The 19,620-nt window shown below is 47.7% G+C and overlaps 1 protein-coding gene across 1 annotated transcript in view; it reads right to left on the minus strand.

The window, feature by feature from the left end:
* NOTCH2 (notch receptor 2) overlaps window positions 1–19,620 on the minus strand; it is a gene marked incomplete at both ends in the record, with an annotated part of 128,467 nt that overhangs the window by 31,809 nt on the left and 77,038 nt on the right. The window contains 9 exons of the mRNA XM_080691514.1: window positions 864–1,009; window positions 2,299–2,491; window positions 7,130–7,240; window positions 10,744–10,977; window positions 12,963–13,076; window positions 13,811–13,924; window positions 14,724–14,912; window positions 15,331–15,486; window positions 16,820–17,053. Of these exons, the coding sequence (XP_080547640.1) occupies window positions 864–1,009; window positions 2,299–2,491; window positions 7,130–7,240; window positions 10,744–10,977; window positions 12,963–13,076; window positions 13,811–13,924; window positions 14,724–14,912; window positions 15,331–15,486; window positions 16,820–17,053 (1,491 nt within the window). The remainder of the gene's footprint in view (window positions 1–863; window positions 1,010–2,298; window positions 2,492–7,129; window positions 7,241–10,743; window positions 10,978–12,962; window positions 13,077–13,810; window positions 13,925–14,723; window positions 14,913–15,330; window positions 15,487–16,819; window positions 17,054–19,620) is intronic.

The following is a 19,620-nucleotide window of genomic DNA, read 5'->3' on the forward strand; positions in this document are numbered from 1 at the left end:
TAAGCAGAAAATTCATTTATGTTTCATATATACCTTATATACATAGCTTGAAGGGAATTTACACAATAGGTTTAATAATTTGGGGCATAAAACAAAGTGTCGCACATGAGGCCAAGCCAGGCATGGACTTTCATACTTGTGGCATCATGTTGGCATCAACAACTTTCACCTCCCAGAGGATTTTAAACTTTTGGATTAGGGACGCTCAATCTGTAATCAAATAACATGGTACTAAAACATAATGATGTATCATAATTGCCAACCCAGTTTTTGAGTAGGTGGGTAGATAAGTATAAATACAAATGATTTACCCATATATTTATCCTTCATGAGTTTTTGAGAGAAAATTGGCAGTAGAAACACAATAGTGTGACAACTCAAAAAAATATTTTTACACAATTTCCACTGCTATAAATTTTTCTAGATGATAACAGGAAGCTAAGTATCTAAGAATATCTCCATGTGTAGAAAAGTTCATTGGCAAGTTCTGAACACAAGGCTGAATCCATGACCTTCTACCACAATTACAGCAAGCACAGTATTTTCATTCTTCCTCCATACGGCTATTTGAATCATCATAGAATCAAGACCAAGAAGCCCATGATGAGACATCTGCCCAAAGCTGTGTAACAGAGTCTTAGCCGATCCTCACAAACACTGCTGTTTCAACAGCCCACTGCTCTGCTAGGCTGAGGGTAGAAATTATATCTCTTTATGTTTCTACTTCCCAAGTGCCTGGCAATTACAAATTGCTCAATATGTTTGCTATATAAATGAAGGAGAAATGGAAACAAAGAAGGGAATCTAGAAGCATGCAACAGCAGGAAGACAAGCAGAGGCAAGAAGATGTACTTTGCCATCACCTTTAAAGCCCTTCTTGCAAGTGCACCTGTACCCATTCACCAGATTGTCACAGGTTCCTCCGTTCTGGCATGGGTTAGAAAGACATTCATTTTTGTCCACTTCGCAGTTGATGCCAATCCATCCTGCATCACACAGACACTTATAGCTGAAAGAAGAGAGACTCTGTTACTGTGGGAAGCACTAATGTACAATTAAATCAGAGTTAAATAAAAAAACTGGTGAAGACATGAAATGGCACACCAGCTTCTATGAGCTAATCTCCTTTTTATTCTTCAATAGACCTACAGTCGTATCACCTTGTATATGAATCATACGGGCCCACCTGATGTGTTCAGTAAATAGACCTAGATGGTGCTTTCCTGGATACCATGAAGCTAGCAAAATTAATATATTATAGTGAAATTTCATATATAAAAATGGTTTGTCATATACACTGAGTCAATCTTAAGGAAACATCGACAAAGATGAATCTGCACAGCCTACATTATTATACGCAAAAGACTGAGCTAAAGCCATCCTTAGGGACCTGGTTTTCAGTGAAAAGCACACACCAGGGAAGAGATCAGTAACAGAAACTTTCAGGCACACCAAAGAACTCCTAAAATACCTTACATCTGAATCATGCTTTCTTCTGACCTGAGCCTTGCCTCAGAAAGTTCCTAGGATATTAAGGAAGAAAAGTAAAAAACTGAAGGTAACTGGGATATACACAATCTCCCATTTGAACATCCTATTCGGAATGTGATATCAGAAGATCTGAAAGAAACGGATAGATGAGAAATGCTTTGAAAGCAGCTATACTCTGGGACAAGAATTAATTATGAGTTAATTCATTCTTAAAGAATTAAGAACTTCATTCTTTCACCTGTTCTAACTTTGGCAAATGGCAATGCCAGAGGCTCTGTGTTACAGAAGCACATGTAAGAGCATCTTATGGGGCCTAATGCCACTCCATAGTTCCAAAATTACCAAAGCATCACACAATTCGAACAGCGAGGCCGATTGCAAATGTTTTGCTAGAAACATGCCTGACTGGCCGAACCCCATCTACCCCAGGTACTAAAATGGAACAAAGCTAGTCTAAGTTTAAGAAGCGATTGAAATCTAAGCTAGAGCATTCTTCAACTCAACCTTGTAATGAATACTAAAACAAAACTGCTAAAGAACCATGAAATAATCCTGGCCTCCTCCAATGAGGTCCTTGCTATTTGTTTATATAAAGGAGCCAGCTCTCTCCACTTTCCACTCATATTCTGTTATGAAAGGAAGGACCAGCTTCAGTGAACAGAGTGGTCATTTGGAATATTATGATGGTGATGACCAAAACCTTCCACCAAGTTAGAGGTCAAGAGCCCTCCTGACTGCTTCTGGCCATCTCCACTCCCAGAGCCAGCTGGCTGGACAGGAGCCTGTGAGCACACAGCCACTACTCACCCACTGAGGCCCCCGGTACAGTTGCCGTGGATGCAGGGGCTGCTCAGGCACTCGTCCACCTGCGAGTAGCAGCTGGGGTGATGGGGACCCTCGGGGCACATGCAGCGGAAGCCATTCACGTCATTGATGCAGGTCGCACCCTTGCGACAAGGGTTGGAGGCGCACTCGTCGATGTCAATGTTACACCTCTGCCCTGTAGAGAAGGGGCCCAGTTATGCAAATCTCCAGAGCTCAGGGAACAGACAGAGCTGCCAGCTGCATCTGTGGGCACCCTACATCTGCTCGAGCCACAGGCACCAACTGTCAAGACCTGAGCAAGGCGACAATCAGTGGCACTGACCACCATGCGTGGACATCAAGAAGCACCAGCGCTTCATGTTGGAGCATGGCCAGTCAAACACAGAACGCCGCTGCGCGTGTCTTTCTCTACCACCTTAGAAAAGGGGTATCTCCACAAAGTTCTCTAAGGAGAAGGCCAATGTCGGCAAAGATGGCGGCTGCTCCTCACATGAGTGCATGGGAAGGAGCCTTCCTCAGCAGGCCCCTGCTGCTACACACATCCACTACCGCAGGTGGCCAGCCTCCCCCATTCCCCCGTTGGGAAACGACACTGAGCTGGAATCCTAGTTCCATGCACTAATTGGATGAAAAATAAAAGCCGTTTTCTTTTCATTCTTAAGTATCATTAATCCACTTTGCTCAGGAAATAGTCTCTAAGCATAACTTATTTTCCCCCTCATAAGTGAGAAGACAATTCAGTGTGTCCCAATCTAGACCAGTGGTTCTCAAACTTAAGTGAGCATAACACTCAAAGTGCTTGTTGCAAATGAGGTTCTAGGGCCCTTTGCCAACAATTATGACGGGAGGGGCCCCACAAGCATACTTGAAAGCATGCAGGTGGCTCAAACACGCCGTGTGGCCAATTCTGCCCTGGACAGTTGGACTCTTCTCTACCATGGAGCTGGGGGATAGAGTACTGACGGGAACATGTTCTTCCTCCAAGACATATCCAGGACTGAATTTGAAAAGATGTTTGCTACAGCCTGAATTTCCATTGCATTTGGCTCAATACAGTAACAAGGGGCCAGATATGCAAGTGTTTTTGTTGTGTTGAGTTGAAAATAAGTGAGACTCAGCTACATATTCTCAAATGGTGTCAAAGTAAAAATTCCCTAAGCCGGGCGTGGTGGCACACATCATCCCAGTATTTGGAAGGATTGTGGTTCAAGGACAACCTCAGCTACTACTTAGTGAAGCCCTTTTCGTCTCAGTGAGACTCTGTTTCAAAATAAAGAATAAAAAATAGGAATGGGGATGTAGCTTAGAGGTAGAATGCCACTGGGTTCCATCCCCAGTATTGAAAAACAAAACAAAACAAAACCTAAAATTCTATAATTCTGTGAAATCAAACAGCTGTTATAAAGAAAGAAATTTGTGGATTATAAAGAATACAATGTGCTGACTCAGATTAAAACAATGCATTTCTTTTTAAAATTTAAGATGGAGAAACCCTGCATTTAGAACAGGAAATTCCAAGTGAAACAGATACACACCCTTGAAAGTATGGGGAGCATACCATCTCTCACCCTCCAGTGCTCTCGGCACCATCAGCGGTGGTTCTTGTGGTAAAGACCCACAATCTGAAGGTGGATGCTGATTTAAGTGTTTTATTAGTAACTTATTTTCAGAATACTAGTTCCTTGGCCTCGACCACTGATTCTTTGAGATGTTTGCCACTTGCACCCAGATGTGAAACAGAACTCATCAACTAGACTGTCCTCATCTGCAATCCATGGAGGACAAGAGGAAACAGCCCCTTTTAGAAGCACCCCCATAGAGGCCTGCCACTCCTCCCTGGTCACCATGTGCTTATTCATTTTGAGAGAGACTCACGATGATGTCCAGGGTGCTGTGAAACTCCTAGACTCAAGTAGTCCTGAGGTCCGTTTATTTGCTTTTTTAAATTTTTTTTTGTTTTGTTTTTGGTTGTTTGTTTAGGAGCTAGGCATCAAACTTAGGGTCCTTGCACAAGTTAGGCAAATGCGCTACCACTGAGCTACAATCCCTAGTCCTTCATTTGTTTTTTTTTTGTTTGTTTGTTTTGTTTTTTTTTTTTTTTTTTTTTGGTGGTACTGGGGTTCCTGGAAGCCCTTCTACCTCCGGGCTACATTCCCAGACCTATTTTTACATTTTTATCTGGAAACAGGGTCTCCTAAGCCAGCATGGCTGGCTTCGAACCTGTGCGATCCTCCTGTCTCTGCCTCCCAAGCGCGGGGATTACAAGCGTGCGCCACCACGTCCGGCCTCTTCATTTGTTTTTAAACTCTTCCCAAAATAAATTCCCAAGCCATCCCTTGTGAGTGTTGGGTGCATCCTCTTGCAGTCTACTGTGTGGACTGGAGGCTGCTCTAGCAGCAAGGTCCTGCCTTCACCAAGTGCCCACCGGGCACCAGAAATGCCAAGAGCAAGTCCTGCATCTCGTCAGCCCAGCAAGCACTGAAATGTGAAGTTACCATGTTGCTTACTCTGTAGGTCCCCAATGAATTGGTTTTAATGAACGACAACAGGTGCAGCCCAGACTCCACGGTGTGTGTTGATGGAAGTGCTGCCCCAAGTCCCATTCACTCATTCACACAGCAACGTTTGCCATGTGTTTCCTCCTTGCGAGACACTGCTGGCGGATGACTAAGGGTGCTCCCTGCCTTCTGGGAACTCACAGGCCCCTCTTTGTCACTCAGAAGCTGAGGACATGGGCTGCTCTGAAAAGCTGAATAGTAGTTTACGGGATTATCACGACGCCTTACTTTCTCTTCCATTTAGTTGAAAAGTATTAAGAGATTCTAGGAGAACAAAAGAACTTAGTCTTAAAAAAAGAAAAATCCCAAATAAACAAAAAGCCACCCTTATATCCTTCAATGATTTTAATTAAAATGATGGGGGGAAATACTGCAATAAAAAAAGGGCAAAAAAACAACCCTTCACATGTACTGGTAATGAGTATATATAACAGCCATCTTGGCTATTTTCAGCAGTGGATAAAAAGCAAAAAAAGAACTCAGACACAGAAAACAGTTCCAAGAACAGGGTACCACCCAGTACAAAAACATTCCATTTCTTGTTATGCAGTTTCATGGTACACCTTAAGTTTATTTTAGAATATTTTTAGTCTGTGTCCTCCCTTCTTGACCTTGTTGGGTCAATGAAAGTTAAAAAGATAAAAACTATGATTCACTGACATTTCAACAGAAAAGTCCAATAGAAGACTTATAGAAATGAAAAGACAGAAAGAATGAAAAAGAGAGAGAAAAGAAGGAAGCAAGGAAGCAAACCCCAAGCCACCACAGGCACCCAGCATCCTGGACCGTGCCGTGTGTGGGAACGAGCCTGGCCCCAGGGCCGGAGGCTGGCCACATGGTGGATTCAGCACTGGTAAGCTCACTGCCCCTCTCTGAACTCCAGGTTTCTCATCAGCATGGTAGGGCAGAAAGAAGCAGTCACAATTAGAGATCGGCACTGAATTCAGTTCCTAGCCCAAAACACATGCTAGCCACTCTCTTCACACTACCCGGCAGCAACAATGCAGCACGATTCTACCCGCGGCTTTCTGTATAGTCCACTGTGCCACCTGGCCTTGGAGTGCCAGCTTTCCGGATGCACAGTCCATCTGCAGTGCAGGGACTCAGGCAGGAACCTTCATCACACCTGGCTTCTCGGTGATCTTCTGATGATCAGGAACCTCTGAGACACACTGGACCTGACCCGCAAACATTGCTGTCTAGCGTCCACAGTCACACCACGGAGGAGAAACGCATGTGAACTAGGGAGCTAAGGCCACTACCGGCAGGCGAAGGGCAGGCATGGTGACCAGAGGGCAAGTCAATGTGTGTGCTCTCTTCAAAGCTCTGATGGCAATTTCACACCTAGGGTGCAAGTGACCGTGTGGTCATTATTAAGGGCAATGTAGTCTCAATGCCCACCTGCGTGGCGCCGTCCAGAAGGAATAGGAAACCCTGTGTGCACCTCGCTGTTGCCACTATGAGACATGGGTGTCAGGGAGGGCCAGCTTTCCTCAGTGGCCTCCAGCACATTTCCATCAGGAAGGGAAAAGATGAAGGTGATGTTAATAAGGAAAAAGAGGAGAGTGCTGAGTGTCTGTGTGCGTGTGCAAATGACTCAGCTCTTTCCTTTAGGAAGAATTACCTGCAAAATTATTTTAGCCATAGACTTTCTTGCTGCTGGGTAGAAAGACCCACTCATACTAGCCAAATGAGGGTGGGCCCCTCATGTTACGACCTCATCAAGGAGTTTCTCGAGGAGGAAGGGCTCCGGGACAGAGGTGGTTTTGTGCAAGTTCACCTTGTACGGCTTTAGAGAAGGCGCTGACTATGACTTTGGGAAAGCAAAGGTGGCTTTGGAGCAGTTTAACTCAAGGACTGCAGTGGACGCTCTCGCTCTATCTGGGAATTCTCAGGTAGCAAGAAACACATGGTCTAGGACTTAGAAGCAGAAAACTGGTTCAGAGAAGGCACAGAAGCTGATTTCTAACTTTCCAGAGAGATCAAGAAATAGGAGACCTTTGAAAAGTAAATTTCCCTTTTGGGGCACAGTGGCATATGCCCACAACCTCAGTATTTGAGAGGCTGAGACAGGAGGATTGTAGGTTTGTGGCCAGCCTCAGCAATTTAGTGAGACCTAATTAAAAAAAAAAAATAGGCCTAGGGCAGGGGTGTAGCTGGGAGGTAGAATGGCCTTTTGGGGCATGGAACCCAAGGCTATAAGAGGTAATTTTCCCTTAAATGCCATTGCCCCACCCCTAATACACAGAGCATACCTGTGAATCCCGGCAAGCAGACACAACTGTAGCGATTGATGCCATCTATGCAGGCTCCATGGACACAAGGGTTGCTAGCACAGTCATCAAAATTAATTTCACAATTGACCCCTGCAAAGAGAGAAGCAAGAGAAACCCTTCCATATTGCCACAGAAATACTCCAGCTTTTGCTTGTAACGCTATGTGTTAGGAAATCTACAGAGAGAATCCAGGCAGCCCTGGCATCTCAGAATGCAGCCTGCACTCCTTCAGGGGGAGTGTGAGGTCCACAGAACTTCATGACTCACACGCAGACACTGTGTCTCTTTACAGTGTTCCTAGCAGGGCCTCTTCAGTGCACCAGCTGTGCCGCCCTCACTGTCCCTCAAACCTTTGCGCCGAGTGAACAAACACAAGTCCTGATCCACCCCAGAACAGCTTTGTGAAAAGACTGAAATTTATAAGCTTTACAACATTATTAACTCTCGAGTTGCGGGCTATCTGTCCTATCCCTGTGATGTCGTAGGTAGTGCACACAGGGTGCGTCTTGCGTGCAAGGACAGCGGGGTCAGGAGAGCCAGTGAGCAAGTGTCTGGTGGTAGCTGGGACTGCGGCCCCAGTGCAGCCCACTGTGAGCGCAGGACAACTGATAGGCCTCAGTCAGTCAGACTTGGGTGCTTAGCACTTTACGGGAAAGAAAGAAGCCCCTGGAAGTTAGATGTAAGCTCTGAAACCCAAATTAGAACTTGAGAGCTTGTATCACTTCCAGCTTCACACTGACTCAAATCAGTGATAAGAACTAAAACGCAGTTTGGATCTTTGCTAAGTTAACTGCCTTCTGAGATATTTTGCCTGACTTCTGGAGTATTCTGCAGATGAGTTGAAGAGTTTGGCAATGTTAATACACATTTGGTTGAAGATAATGGATAACCAAATAGTATGGACACATCACTAGATATTGCTACCATGGGTCTATGATGTTGCTATAGTACTCATGATATTAAAAATTTATTAAAGCCAGGCGTGGTGGCACACGCGTGTAATCCCATTGCTTGGAGATTGAGAGAGGAGGATCATACACTTAGTGAGGCTCTCATTAACTTAGTGAAACCCTGTTTCCAAATAAAATATAAAATAGGTCGGGACTATAGCTCAGAGGTAGAAAGCCCCTGAGTTCCATCCCCAGTACCACACACAAAAAAAATTATTAGGCCTGTGTTATGTGCAAAACACCCTGCCTTGCACTGTTCATGACTTTCCAGTCCTCTGTAGCACAGGTGGATCGGGCACGTAACACACAGTGTACAGAGGCACCGCTGACTGTACAGCAGAATTAAGGCAGGGCAGCCGGCCTGGTCCACGGGTTCTACAGATCCAGCTCCTTCCAGCATGCTCTGCTCTCCTACTGCATGAGTGAAGATATCCTGTCTAGCAAGCCATGCAGAGGAAATGATATCCTCATTCCTATCTACAGCTGTGTGCCTTTTGGAGATACATCTAGCCCTTTACAGACAACCCCCTATCCCTGTCCATGAAGACAGCCACATGATCCACATGATTTTTCTTTTTGTGTTTTGTTTGTCTTTGACAGAAGTGACACTTGGCTCAAACTGGGCCCAGGAGCTTCTCTGGGGAAAAGTGATGTGCCTGACTTTGGTCTACAAACTGCCCTGCTTTATCCTATTTCCTCTAAAGAATGGTGATTCCAACCTTGCTTGGAATCGACAAGAGGCTTCTGAGTTTCTTCACTACCTGTTTTTTTCATTTGCTTGTTTGTTAATGATTCATTATGCCTGTTCAAATTAGTTTTTGCTACTGGAAATCCAAATAAATACCTTACTCAGACTGCTTAATGTTGAAAAAGCACAGGGAAGAAAAGGCTCTGAGAGTGACTCATTTGAAGTATCCAGGGTATGATTGCTAAAGCTATAGTAAATGGCTGTAAATATCCCTCCCACCTTCCCCATCCAAACAGCAAACCAGCAACACGTGCCATAGTGTGAACAGATCAGTGATTCTTACTCTGTAATGAGTCTATCCATAACGCCTCAATTGATGGACTTTCTATCCAGGTTCTTGCACCTGCCCGCTATTCTTCCACCCATTACAGACCAACATTTCTTTATGTTGCCTGTGGCTCTTTGCTTGAGTTCTCCCTGCAGCTGCAGGAAGGGCTTTGGCGGGTCCTGAGACCCTCTGGGCCAGTCCCTCCACTCAGCTGTTGCAGGCCACTCCTACTTGCTTCTTGCCTTTCTCAGTGACACAGCCACCTACCCCAGGCCTCTCCATCCTCCCGAGAAAACACACCTGATAATCCTGGCACGAGGATATAATCCCAAAGAAAACGAAGTGCCTGCCACCCCCCGCTCAGCCAGGGCCCAGCCCTTTGCTGTCCTGGGCATGACCGCGAAGCCTACAGCAGCCCCTCCACTCTGAAGGTGGCCTTCAGTCACTTGTAATCTCTCAAACTGCCTTTCCTCCTGCAGTTTCTCATGTCTGGGGACCAGCCCGGAAGCACATTGCTTTTGGAGGGCTTCACAAAGATCTATTCAGCCCTCTGAGGAGTTACCCGCATGTGGGGAGGGGAGGCGCTCTCAGCTGTGAAGGCATGGGATGTGTTTCGTATGCTCGAGCAACTCAAAAAGGACTTTGTTTCCAAACTTGGCATGTGCGAGGCCCTGGATGCAGACCAGGGCCTTTGACGAGTTTGAAGAAATGGATTTGGAAGTAACACAATGAAACAGGGGCAGCTAACCACGTCCCTGCCCCTGCCCCTGCACAGGCCGTTTTCCTAAATCTGCGAGGAGTTCTCAATAAGTCATCCCTGGCGTTGGCAGGCTCCCTTCTCGCAGAGGCACATATTGGTTAACCTTCCAAGGACACACTTCCCTTTGATCTGGGACACAGGACTTCTCTGTCTATGAACCACAGTTGCGTCCACACCATGCCTTCAGTACATATACGGAACCCTGCGAAAACCATGAGATACCACTGGCTGAGGACACATTCCAGGTCACCCCAGAAAGGCGCAGCGGCCCTGATACCTATCAAGTGGCCTGCGGCCAGGCCCCAGACAGCACTGCACTCTGGGGATGGGCTATGGCACCTGCACCTGCTACTTGAGGATTAGTTGATGTGCTACAAAGGCGTGTCCTCTCCCGCAGGATCCTGGGCCTGAGGCCCCAGCAGGCCCACAGCAGCAGAAAAAACTGTCAAACTGAAGAGACTGCTCCGTGAAAGCGAACGGAGATGAGCCGGCGGAGGGAGAGAAATTCATTAATCTAAGTGAAAGGGTATGCTCTTAAAGTTAAAAGGAAAATCTACTGAGGCACAGAGACAAGAATTTCAATTTTCAAAATCATCTCACATCTTGAAGTGGTATGCCTCACACAGTAAAAACAAAACAAAACAAAACAAAACACATAGACAAAAGTTATCGGGTTAACACAGTTATGTCTGTAGCTTCTCCCCTGAGCAGGCCATCTGCCTTGGAGATTTTTGTGTTTGTGGCTTTGGCTGTACTTCTCAGAATCAGGCCTCCTTTTAGGTATCTGAGTAAACACCAAGCCCCGGCCGCGTGGGTGTAAAGTGTGTTTGGAAGCGGGACCCAGCAGGACACATGCAGAGCGCCTACCTGACGTGCCCGGCTGGCAGTTGCACTGGTAGCCATTCACCAGGTCGATGCAGCGCCCGTCGCTCAAGCAAGGGCTGCTGTAACACTCGTCGATCTGGTCGCTGCAGATGGCGCCCATGTACCCGGGGTTGCAGATGCAGGTGTAGGAATCAATCCCATCCTGGCACTGACCGTGGTGGCAAGGATCGGGGTCACAGTTGTCAATGTTCTCTTCACAAAGCACACCAGTGAAACCTTCGGAAGGAATTGTACCAAGGACTCTTCAAAACCAAGGCAGATACTGCGCACCGCACTCAAGGGCAATTATCCACACACCCCGCATGTCCCAGATCTGACCCATTACAACTGCTGGCCAGGAGCAGTGGGAAGTGGCTGTTGGCCTTGCTTTAGAACACAAGCCTGGGGAGCTGTGCGAAAATTAAGATTCCTGACCCAACCTGCAGGAGTAATCAGGCCTGTGTGACTGAAGACTGTTTTCACTACAGTGAGAGGCTCTAACGTCAGCCTCACTTTTCTGTAACTTCTCATTGTTTTGTTTTTAATTTTTTTTGTGTGTGTGGTTGGGGGTAAACCCCGGGGCTTTTCTACCTCCGGGCTATACTCCCAGACCTATTTTTACTTTATTTGGAGACAGGGTTTCACTAAGTTGCTGAGAGCCTCACTCGGTAGCTGAGGCTGGCTTGGAACCTGTGCGGTCCTCCTGTCTCAGCCTCCCATGTGCAGGGATTACCTGCGTCGCCACCATGCCCAGCTTAATTTCTCATTGTGATTTGTGTGTATGCTGTACTCGAGCTGGACCCCAGAAGCACTCTACCACTAAGCTATACTCCCAGTCTCCATGTTTATATTTGATTTATTTACTTTTGTTATGAGACAGGCTCTCCCTAAATTGCTGAGGTTAGCTTCCAACTGACCGTCCTCCTAGGCAGCCTCCCAGCACTGGGATCACAGGGGCATCCACTGCACTCAGCTTCAGTCTCACTGGTACTGAGCTTCAGGGAAAACTGCTCCCGCGTCTTCCATTTATACGCTTATGTCTGAATTCTTTTACTCCAGACCCAATATACACACTGGCCAATGGTTTCATGCATTTTGTCTTCCCAGTTCTGGTTTTGGAGGACACAGAACTTTATTCTGCTCCATACCTTCCAAGTGCTATGTGTACATGCTAGGTTTTTCATGGATGCTTGTGGAATGAAGTAAGGGAATCAGTTAGAGGCCTTTAAGTGAAAAAGACCAATAAGAGTGCGCACGTTCAAGGCTTAACTAGACCCACATCCACCTCTTCCTGAAAGGCTCCAGGAGGGCTTCGGCTCCCTTTGAAATGTGAGGTCAAGGCTGTTAGGCCTCTAGTGAGGCTCAGGCTCCACCAGAACAAGATGGCCAGGGAGGATATCATGGAAAAGCCTCCCCAATGAGAAATAATGGGAAGTTCAGTAGAGCTGGCCTCATCTAAGTAGGTCTAACAATGCAACTATTCATAGGCTACAAGAATTCTGCAACAAATTTTGCTTTTTGATTGTGATCAGAAAGAAACCACTTGTTCAATGCTGACAAATCTTGCAGAATTCATTTTCTAAAACAATGTCTTTAATTAGTCGTGATTTCTTAAGAAGTCAGATAATAAAGTGGTTCATCTTTTAAAATAATTCCTAGGCATTCTCCACCTGTGAACCTATGTAGAGGAAATATGTAATGGGGACATTTGGCTTAAAGAAATGCATTCCCAGGTGAGAAGTGGACAAGGCTCACAAAGGCTGAACATGTGGGAGCAGATGCTTTGGGACTCTCAGAGGACGTCAGCAGTGAAGTCCCGCTCTCCTCGCAGTTACAAACCTGGGACGGCAACACCTGTGTCTGAGGTGCAGAGGGGCCCTGCGCCTTCACACAGACTCTGTACTCACACCAGGACTCCTGGTCTCAGGAGACAAAGGCAGGCTCCCGCAGAGCAGCCCCAGTGAGCAGCAGCTTTCCCCTGGATCCTACTCAGTGACGCCCTGTCTGTCTCAGAAGGACACGGATACCAGTGGGATGTCCAGCCAGGCCAGGGCCGAGGCAGAGGAGGTACAGGCCCTAGCAGGGTACACAGAGCAGCAGAGAGTCCCCAGCCAGCACCGCTCGCCCTTCCCTGTGGCCACTGACTGTGGAGCACTAGCAGAGGACAGCGCCCCCGCCCATGCACAGGCCTCCCCAGGGGTGGAAAGCCAGCAGGCGCTCACCAGTGGCACACTGGCATTCATAGCCATTCGGGTGGTCGATGCACTTGGCCCCGTTCAGGCACGGAGTACTGGAACAGTCGTCGATGTCAATCTGGCACACTGGCCCTGTGAAACCTTGAAGAGGCACAGCGGTGACACAAGTCAGACACTCTCTGGGTTCACTTGCTGGGAGGGGAACGCCCAGGGAGCCAGGGTGAGGGCATGCAGCTGCTGGTGACCAAGGAGAACGGTTCTCCCCCAGGTGACTGGGACACCCAGCCACACTCGGGGTCAGAGGTGCTCATGGCTCCCACACCGGTCTTCAGACCAGAGCTCACTCTGGAGGAAGCTAGAGGGATTCGGAGTCCTCATGCAGGGCGCTGTCTCCAGAGCAAAGGGAAAGACCCTTGCAAGAGGAGGTGCACAGGCCGCAGCCCGGGGGACACAGCCGGCCACCTCCCACGGGACTGAGGGGAGCAGCTAGCCAGAATCCTGCACATGCCCTGTGCGTCCTGCCTGTCCACACCGAGGTGAAAGCTCTAACGTCTGTCTTCTCACACAGGAGCTCAGAGCCTGAGCCGCGGGGAAGTGCGCTCCTGAATGACCTTCAGCACAAGCTTCTGTGACACGTGGGCCGCCAAAAAACGCAGGCAGAGACAGAGGGCTCGGGGCCACGCAGGAATAGCCTCGGCCCGCTGGCCACAAGCACTTGGGAGACGGACAAGATGAAACAATCCCCCAACTCCTCACACCCCTGTGCTCCCCAAAGGGGCTTTAATGATTTCCTCCTGCTCAGCCCACACAATACCCCTTCCTGTGGTTGGCTGGCTCTGGGCTCTGGAAGGAAACGGGCAGGTGGTCACACTCACCAGGGGGACACAGACACTGGAAGCGGTTGACCTTGTCCACACACTGCCCGTTGTTCACACAAGGGTTGCTCTGACACTCATTAATCTCCAGTTCACAATGCACACCTTTGAAACCTGCACAAAACAGACCACACACGCGGCTCAGAGAGAGAGAGAGGGGAAGAGCCACCGCCAAGGAGGCACAGTGTGCGGAACAGCTACGTTTTTATGAGTGTGGACGATTCCACAGAGACAAAGGGACTCTGCCATACTGGGAAGTAGTCCCACACCAGCAGGACAGCGCAAAGGGTGAGGGTCCTTGTCCCTGAGAAGGGGGTGGTCACCTCTAAAGACACTGTGGGACCTGGCAGGCAGACAGAGCCTGGCCCACACTTTCTGGACAGTGCGGGCCCCAGCGTCTGCAGCTCAGCTGGAGGCCCCTGCTCCCAGCTCAGGCCAAGGTCAAAGTCTAAGGCAGCACGCAGGCACCCTCCGGCCGGCAGCCTCAGTGCCACCTCCAGCTCCAGTTACTGGGCCTCTGAGCGTTCGAGAAGGGCCTCTAGAACAATTCTAGCCTGTGCCTTGCTCCGGAGCCAATGGCTAGTTTCTGTATAACTGCAGTAAAATGCAGTGCTACAGGTTGACTGGAATGGCCTTATATCACGACCCAGAAAGTGTGGTAGTGAAAGGATTCCTATGGTAAAGGGTCTCTCAAACTTCCTGCCACGTGCATCTGGCTTTGACTCAAGGAGCTGACTGCTTAGGTCTACCCTGCTCTTCCCGCGCTGCCTTCCTCTGGAGATTAAGATGTGCAGACACTGATTCGTGGGCCGCTGCTGTCCTGCACTCAGCACAGGGGATTAAATGCTCACACTGCCCTGAGGGTTCCCCTGGGAGAAGCCCGAGTCCTCAGACCCCGCCCACGGCCGCTCACCTGGCATGCACAGACAGGTGAAGCCCCCGATCTTATCCAAGCAGGTGGCGTCGTTCTGGCAGGGGTCTGAGTGGCACTCGTTGATGTCCATCTCGCAGCGGGGCCCTGCGTAGCCCCTCAGACACTCGCAGTGGAAGGCGCCGTCTGTGTTCACACACTTGCCTGCATGCTCGCAGGGATTGCTGTTGGCTGCAAGACACAGGCACCAATTACGGCGCTCCAGGCTCGCGCCAGCTTCCACAAATACTGAAGACACAGGAGAGCCTGGCGGCCCAACGCCAGGCCACGCCTTCAGGAGGCTCAGCCTCTATTTGTTCTTTTCTTCTTTGGCTTAGAAAGGAAATAGGACCACGGTAATCTCCATTCTTGTGCCCTGCTCTTCTTTGGCCCTAATGGTCAGAGACGCAGGGCTTTGTATTGGGGATGAAGTAAAGACCTTCCATCTATAATTCCCAGAACGGAAGACAGGGCTAAGCGGGCAGGTTAGCTGTAAACCATGGGCAAGGTCAGCAACACCTGAGGCCAGGCATCGCACGCTCCTGAATAAGACATGCTCCTGACGAGCTGCTGCTGTCCCAGCTCGCCCCACTCGGAAGCTCCCACTCACCCATGGCGCACTCGTCCACGTCTTCTGTGCAGTCAGCCCCCTTGTAGCCCTGAGGGCAGGTGCAGATGTACTGCCCATTCAGGGGGTTGGTGTCGCACAGCGCCCCCTTGTGGCAAGGATTGCTGATGCAGGCATCGTCCAGATGGCACAGGAGACCTGGAAAAAGGGACAAAGGGATGGGGTGTCCAGCTTGCTAGAGGAGATGGCTAATGTCACAAGAGGCTGCTCAGACCCAACGGGAGGGAAGGTTTAGAGGCGGCATGCTGGTCGGGGCGCGCTGCAGTCAGCACAGTGGTGCTCCCAGGACCACAGTGCTCTGTCCCCCAACCCTTGGCTAGACCTCAGCTCTGGGCAGAGAGATGTAAAGGCTTGAAAATCAGAAGATGCACTCTGGTAACAGTTTCTCATAGGATTGCCAGACATAGCAAATAAAATAGAAGATGCCCAGTTAAATTTGGTTTTCTGAACTGAGACTATAGCTCAGGGGCAGAGTGCTTGTCTGGTAATGTGCAAGGTCCTTGGTTTAATCCTTAGCACACATACACACAAAATATAAATTTTTGATAAGCTCAGATTTTTCAAAAATAAGCATGTCTCAAATATTCCATGCATCCAGTGTCTGTCTTGTACCCTCCCCCAAGGTCATGCTGCCTGATAATCACGGTCCCACATGCACCTCTGTAGCTTCAGAAGAAAGCAGCTGACATCATCCACTTTTACTAGAGACCTGTTAATGGCACTGACATTCCTTTCTTGGGTGCCTTCAGGTCTCTGAGGTACTACCAGGTTCCTGTTCTGCAGGGTTCTAGTAGGAACTGGATTTTCCAGCCTGCGATTTACTAAGGCTTCTTTCCCAAGTTTGGAGGTGTGGCTTTTGGAATGGCAGAAATATCAGCACATTTCAAAACTGCTGGACAGAAAGTTCTCATGGTAAAGTCATCTCTTCCATCACATTCGTCCCCATTGTGCTCTGACTCCTAGATGTAGAAGCTATTAACTGAAAGGCTAGAGTAATTTTAGCTTCATAGTCTGATGTAATGTTCCTTAGAGAAATATTTCCATAGGCACTGAGTGTTTAAATGCCTTACTTGCCAACTCCTTCTAAGTAAATGGACCATTTCTTTAAATGATGTCTGTGGGTCCATTTAATCATCATCTATTCTGAACTTCTGAAGTACTTTTTAGTCTGAGATCTTGAAGAGTTCTACAGATGCTCCTCAGAACAGAGTTACTAGTTTTTTGTTTTTTTGTTTTTTTTTTTATCTTTTAGAATGAAAAACCAGAGCACATAGAATTGAGATGAGATGTGAAAGTCCTAAGGAAGACGACTAACGTCATCGCCCTTTGGCTCAAAGATGACATTTCCCAAACAGTGAGTGATATGTTCCTCCAGATGGTAATTCACGGAATACAGCTGCCAGACCATGGAGAAGGCAGGAGTGAAGGCTCACTCCTGCCCCCCCTCCGCTCCATCCTCTGTCGGCCTTACCTGCCTTTCCCTCTGGACACATGCATGCGAAAGAGGCCACACGGTCAATGCAGGTGGAGCCGGCGGTACAGGAGGCGAAGGCGCAGTCGTCGATGTTCTCGCTGCAGTCATTCCCGCTCCAGCCATTCACACACACACAGCCGTAGCCCCCATGACGATTGGCGCAGGTGCCCCCGTTCTGACAGGCATTGGGCTGCAGCAGGCACTCATCCACATCCTCCGTGCAGAACTGACCTTTTGAGGGAAAGAACCTCTGATTAGGGCTCTTTTCATACTGGCCTCCTATGTACTCTTTACTTTCATGTGACCGGCCTACAATTAAGGCACGTAGAGCTCAGAGCAGTCCAGACCCCTTGAAAGTCTTAAGGCTACGTCGAGCCACCCGAATGTAGATGCATTCATTTCAGCCAAGTCATTTCAGGAAGAACAGAAACTGCCATCACTAGAAACTATGACAACATGAGAATTCAGCCAGGCTACTCAGAGGGAAGAGCCTATTGAATGCCTGACTCGTCTAAGTCCCGGACTAGTGACTATATGAGAACAAGAAGTGTCTAAGAGATACTGGGTCAAAGGGTAATAAAAGGGAACCTACATATCAAAGCATTAGAGTCACTTATCTCTATCTGGATTGATCAATGTCCAGGTTGTGACATCATTTTGAAACTACATTAAAATTATAATTACCTTAAAACTATAATTTTTTAAAAAAAGTTTTATAGTAAGCAAGGATAGAAGAGATGAATAACGCTGAAAGCTCTGGTAAAATCTGGATGTGAATAAGGGGAGCTAAGGGGAATAACAGCCCAGAGCAAGTGTACTCAGCCCGGGGTGGGATCCAATGCATGTGAGAGAACGGGAGAAACCAGTTTGCTCTGTCTAAGAAAGAGCACGCTGAAGGAAGACAACCAGGGAGCTCTACTCCAGCAACAGAGGGACCATGCAAAGACCCCTCAGTGAGGACCAAGGGCATGTCAACAATTCCTTCTAACCAGGGATTAACAAAAGCAGCGTAGTGCCAGGCTACCTGCACTAGAAAACGATGGAAGAATTGGTCTTATTGGAGATATCTTAAAAACCAGTTTAGAAAGCTATAAAACTTAGTTCTCTATAACATGACAAATTGCTAAAACTACGGGGAAAAAAGCCAAGGTATCCTTTATTATTCCTTTGGGAGGGAGAGGGTCAAGGTACTCCAATGAAGAGTCGCTTAATGAAAAATAACATACATGATGTTTGTACATAGACAATGCCAAGGCCATTCCAAATACCCAGCGGGTCACCTGGCTCACATATCTGCAGAAGACTTATCATGTGCCCAGCTATACAGCTACCACCGTTGTCAAATACTGGATGCGTCTGACATGACTTAAATGACCATTACTCTACACCTATCTAACCTGTACCTCCTTACAACAGAACCAACATCACCCACTTATTTGGTTGCAAATCCATCTCTCACTATTTGATTACAAGTAACCTCAATTTAGGGACCTTTGTGTATGTGAATGGTGCTGTTTTGAGCATCTCCCTCCTGTGTTTCTCTCCATACTATTCATACAATTTCTGAAGGAGCCACCATGCCCTTACAAAATCATACTCTCCAGGCCACAGCTGACTATTCAGAATGTACACTGGAACCAAGCTACACCATTGTGTCTCGTTCTCAAATTATTAGACTAAAAACACTTTGCCACAGGCCCAAATAGATGAAGCAGCTGATCTGCAGAGTGACAGGGTAAATCAGAAGTGCACAGAGAGAACTGTGACATCCCAGGGGCACTCAGGTCATTGGTTCCTGTTGCTCCTGAGGCCCAGCAGCTCCTGAGATGTCACATGCAGTAGGTTCTTTGAATTTAAGATGAGGTTCTGCCAACTGCAACCCAAAATATTAACCAAATCAGAGCAAGTGAGGGAAAGAAGAGGAGGCAGAGAGGGAGGGAGGGAGGGAGGGACTGGGTAAAGGAGTTAGGGAAGGAAGGAGGGTAAAAGAGCGAGTAAGAGAGCCAGGGAGTGAGCGAGGTGGTGAGAAAGCAAAGGGCTGAGTGGATGACATGACAGAAAGAGGGAGGGACACAGTGAGCAGATGAGGGAGGCCGGTGGGTGAGGTGGGAAAGGAGGGGCTGAAGGGAGGGAACTCAGTCGTGATCTACCAGGGCAGATGATGTCATTTCATTTATTACAGAAAGCTTTGCTTCCTTACAGTGCTAGCTTCAAAGTAATGACAGCTGTGTTATTAGGGTGCAGGTGGGGTTGAGAAACAAAACACATGACCCAGAAGTAGGTAAAGAGCTGTTGCACCTGGGAAATTGCTGAGTCTTGCCTATTACACTCCCAATAACTCAAACATCTATGCTACCCACACTGACTTAAAGAAGGTGAGCATATCAGATGATGATGATGATGATGATGATGATGATGACTGTTATGGTTCTGTGATAAATTTGGGTATGAGACACTGTGTCTAAAAATATTTCATATAAAATCTTTATCCATTATAATACTCAGTCACTGAAATACTGCAAGACAGACTAGGTTAAAAAATAATGACCAGATTATGTAAAATAACATTCCTCCTTGGAATGGAAGCTTTTGGCCCTCTTGAGAAAGAATACCAATAGCCGTTTGATTGCCTGTGATGAAGCAGGCACTGTGCCTGGGACTATTACAAATATTATCTCGTGTACAGCTAGCTGAGGAAACAGGCTCAGAGAGGAATAATCACTGGTCTCTCCCAGAACAGAGTGTGGGAAAGCTGGGATTTGAGCTGGGCTGCCTTCCACTAAAATTTGTAACAAGGA

The sequence above is a fragment of the Muscardinus avellanarius genome (assembly GCF_963383645.1).
Source record: "Muscardinus avellanarius genome assembly, chromosome: 3".
Classification (NCBI taxonomy): domain Eukaryota; kingdom Metazoa; phylum Chordata; class Mammalia; order Rodentia; family Gliridae; genus Muscardinus; species Muscardinus avellanarius.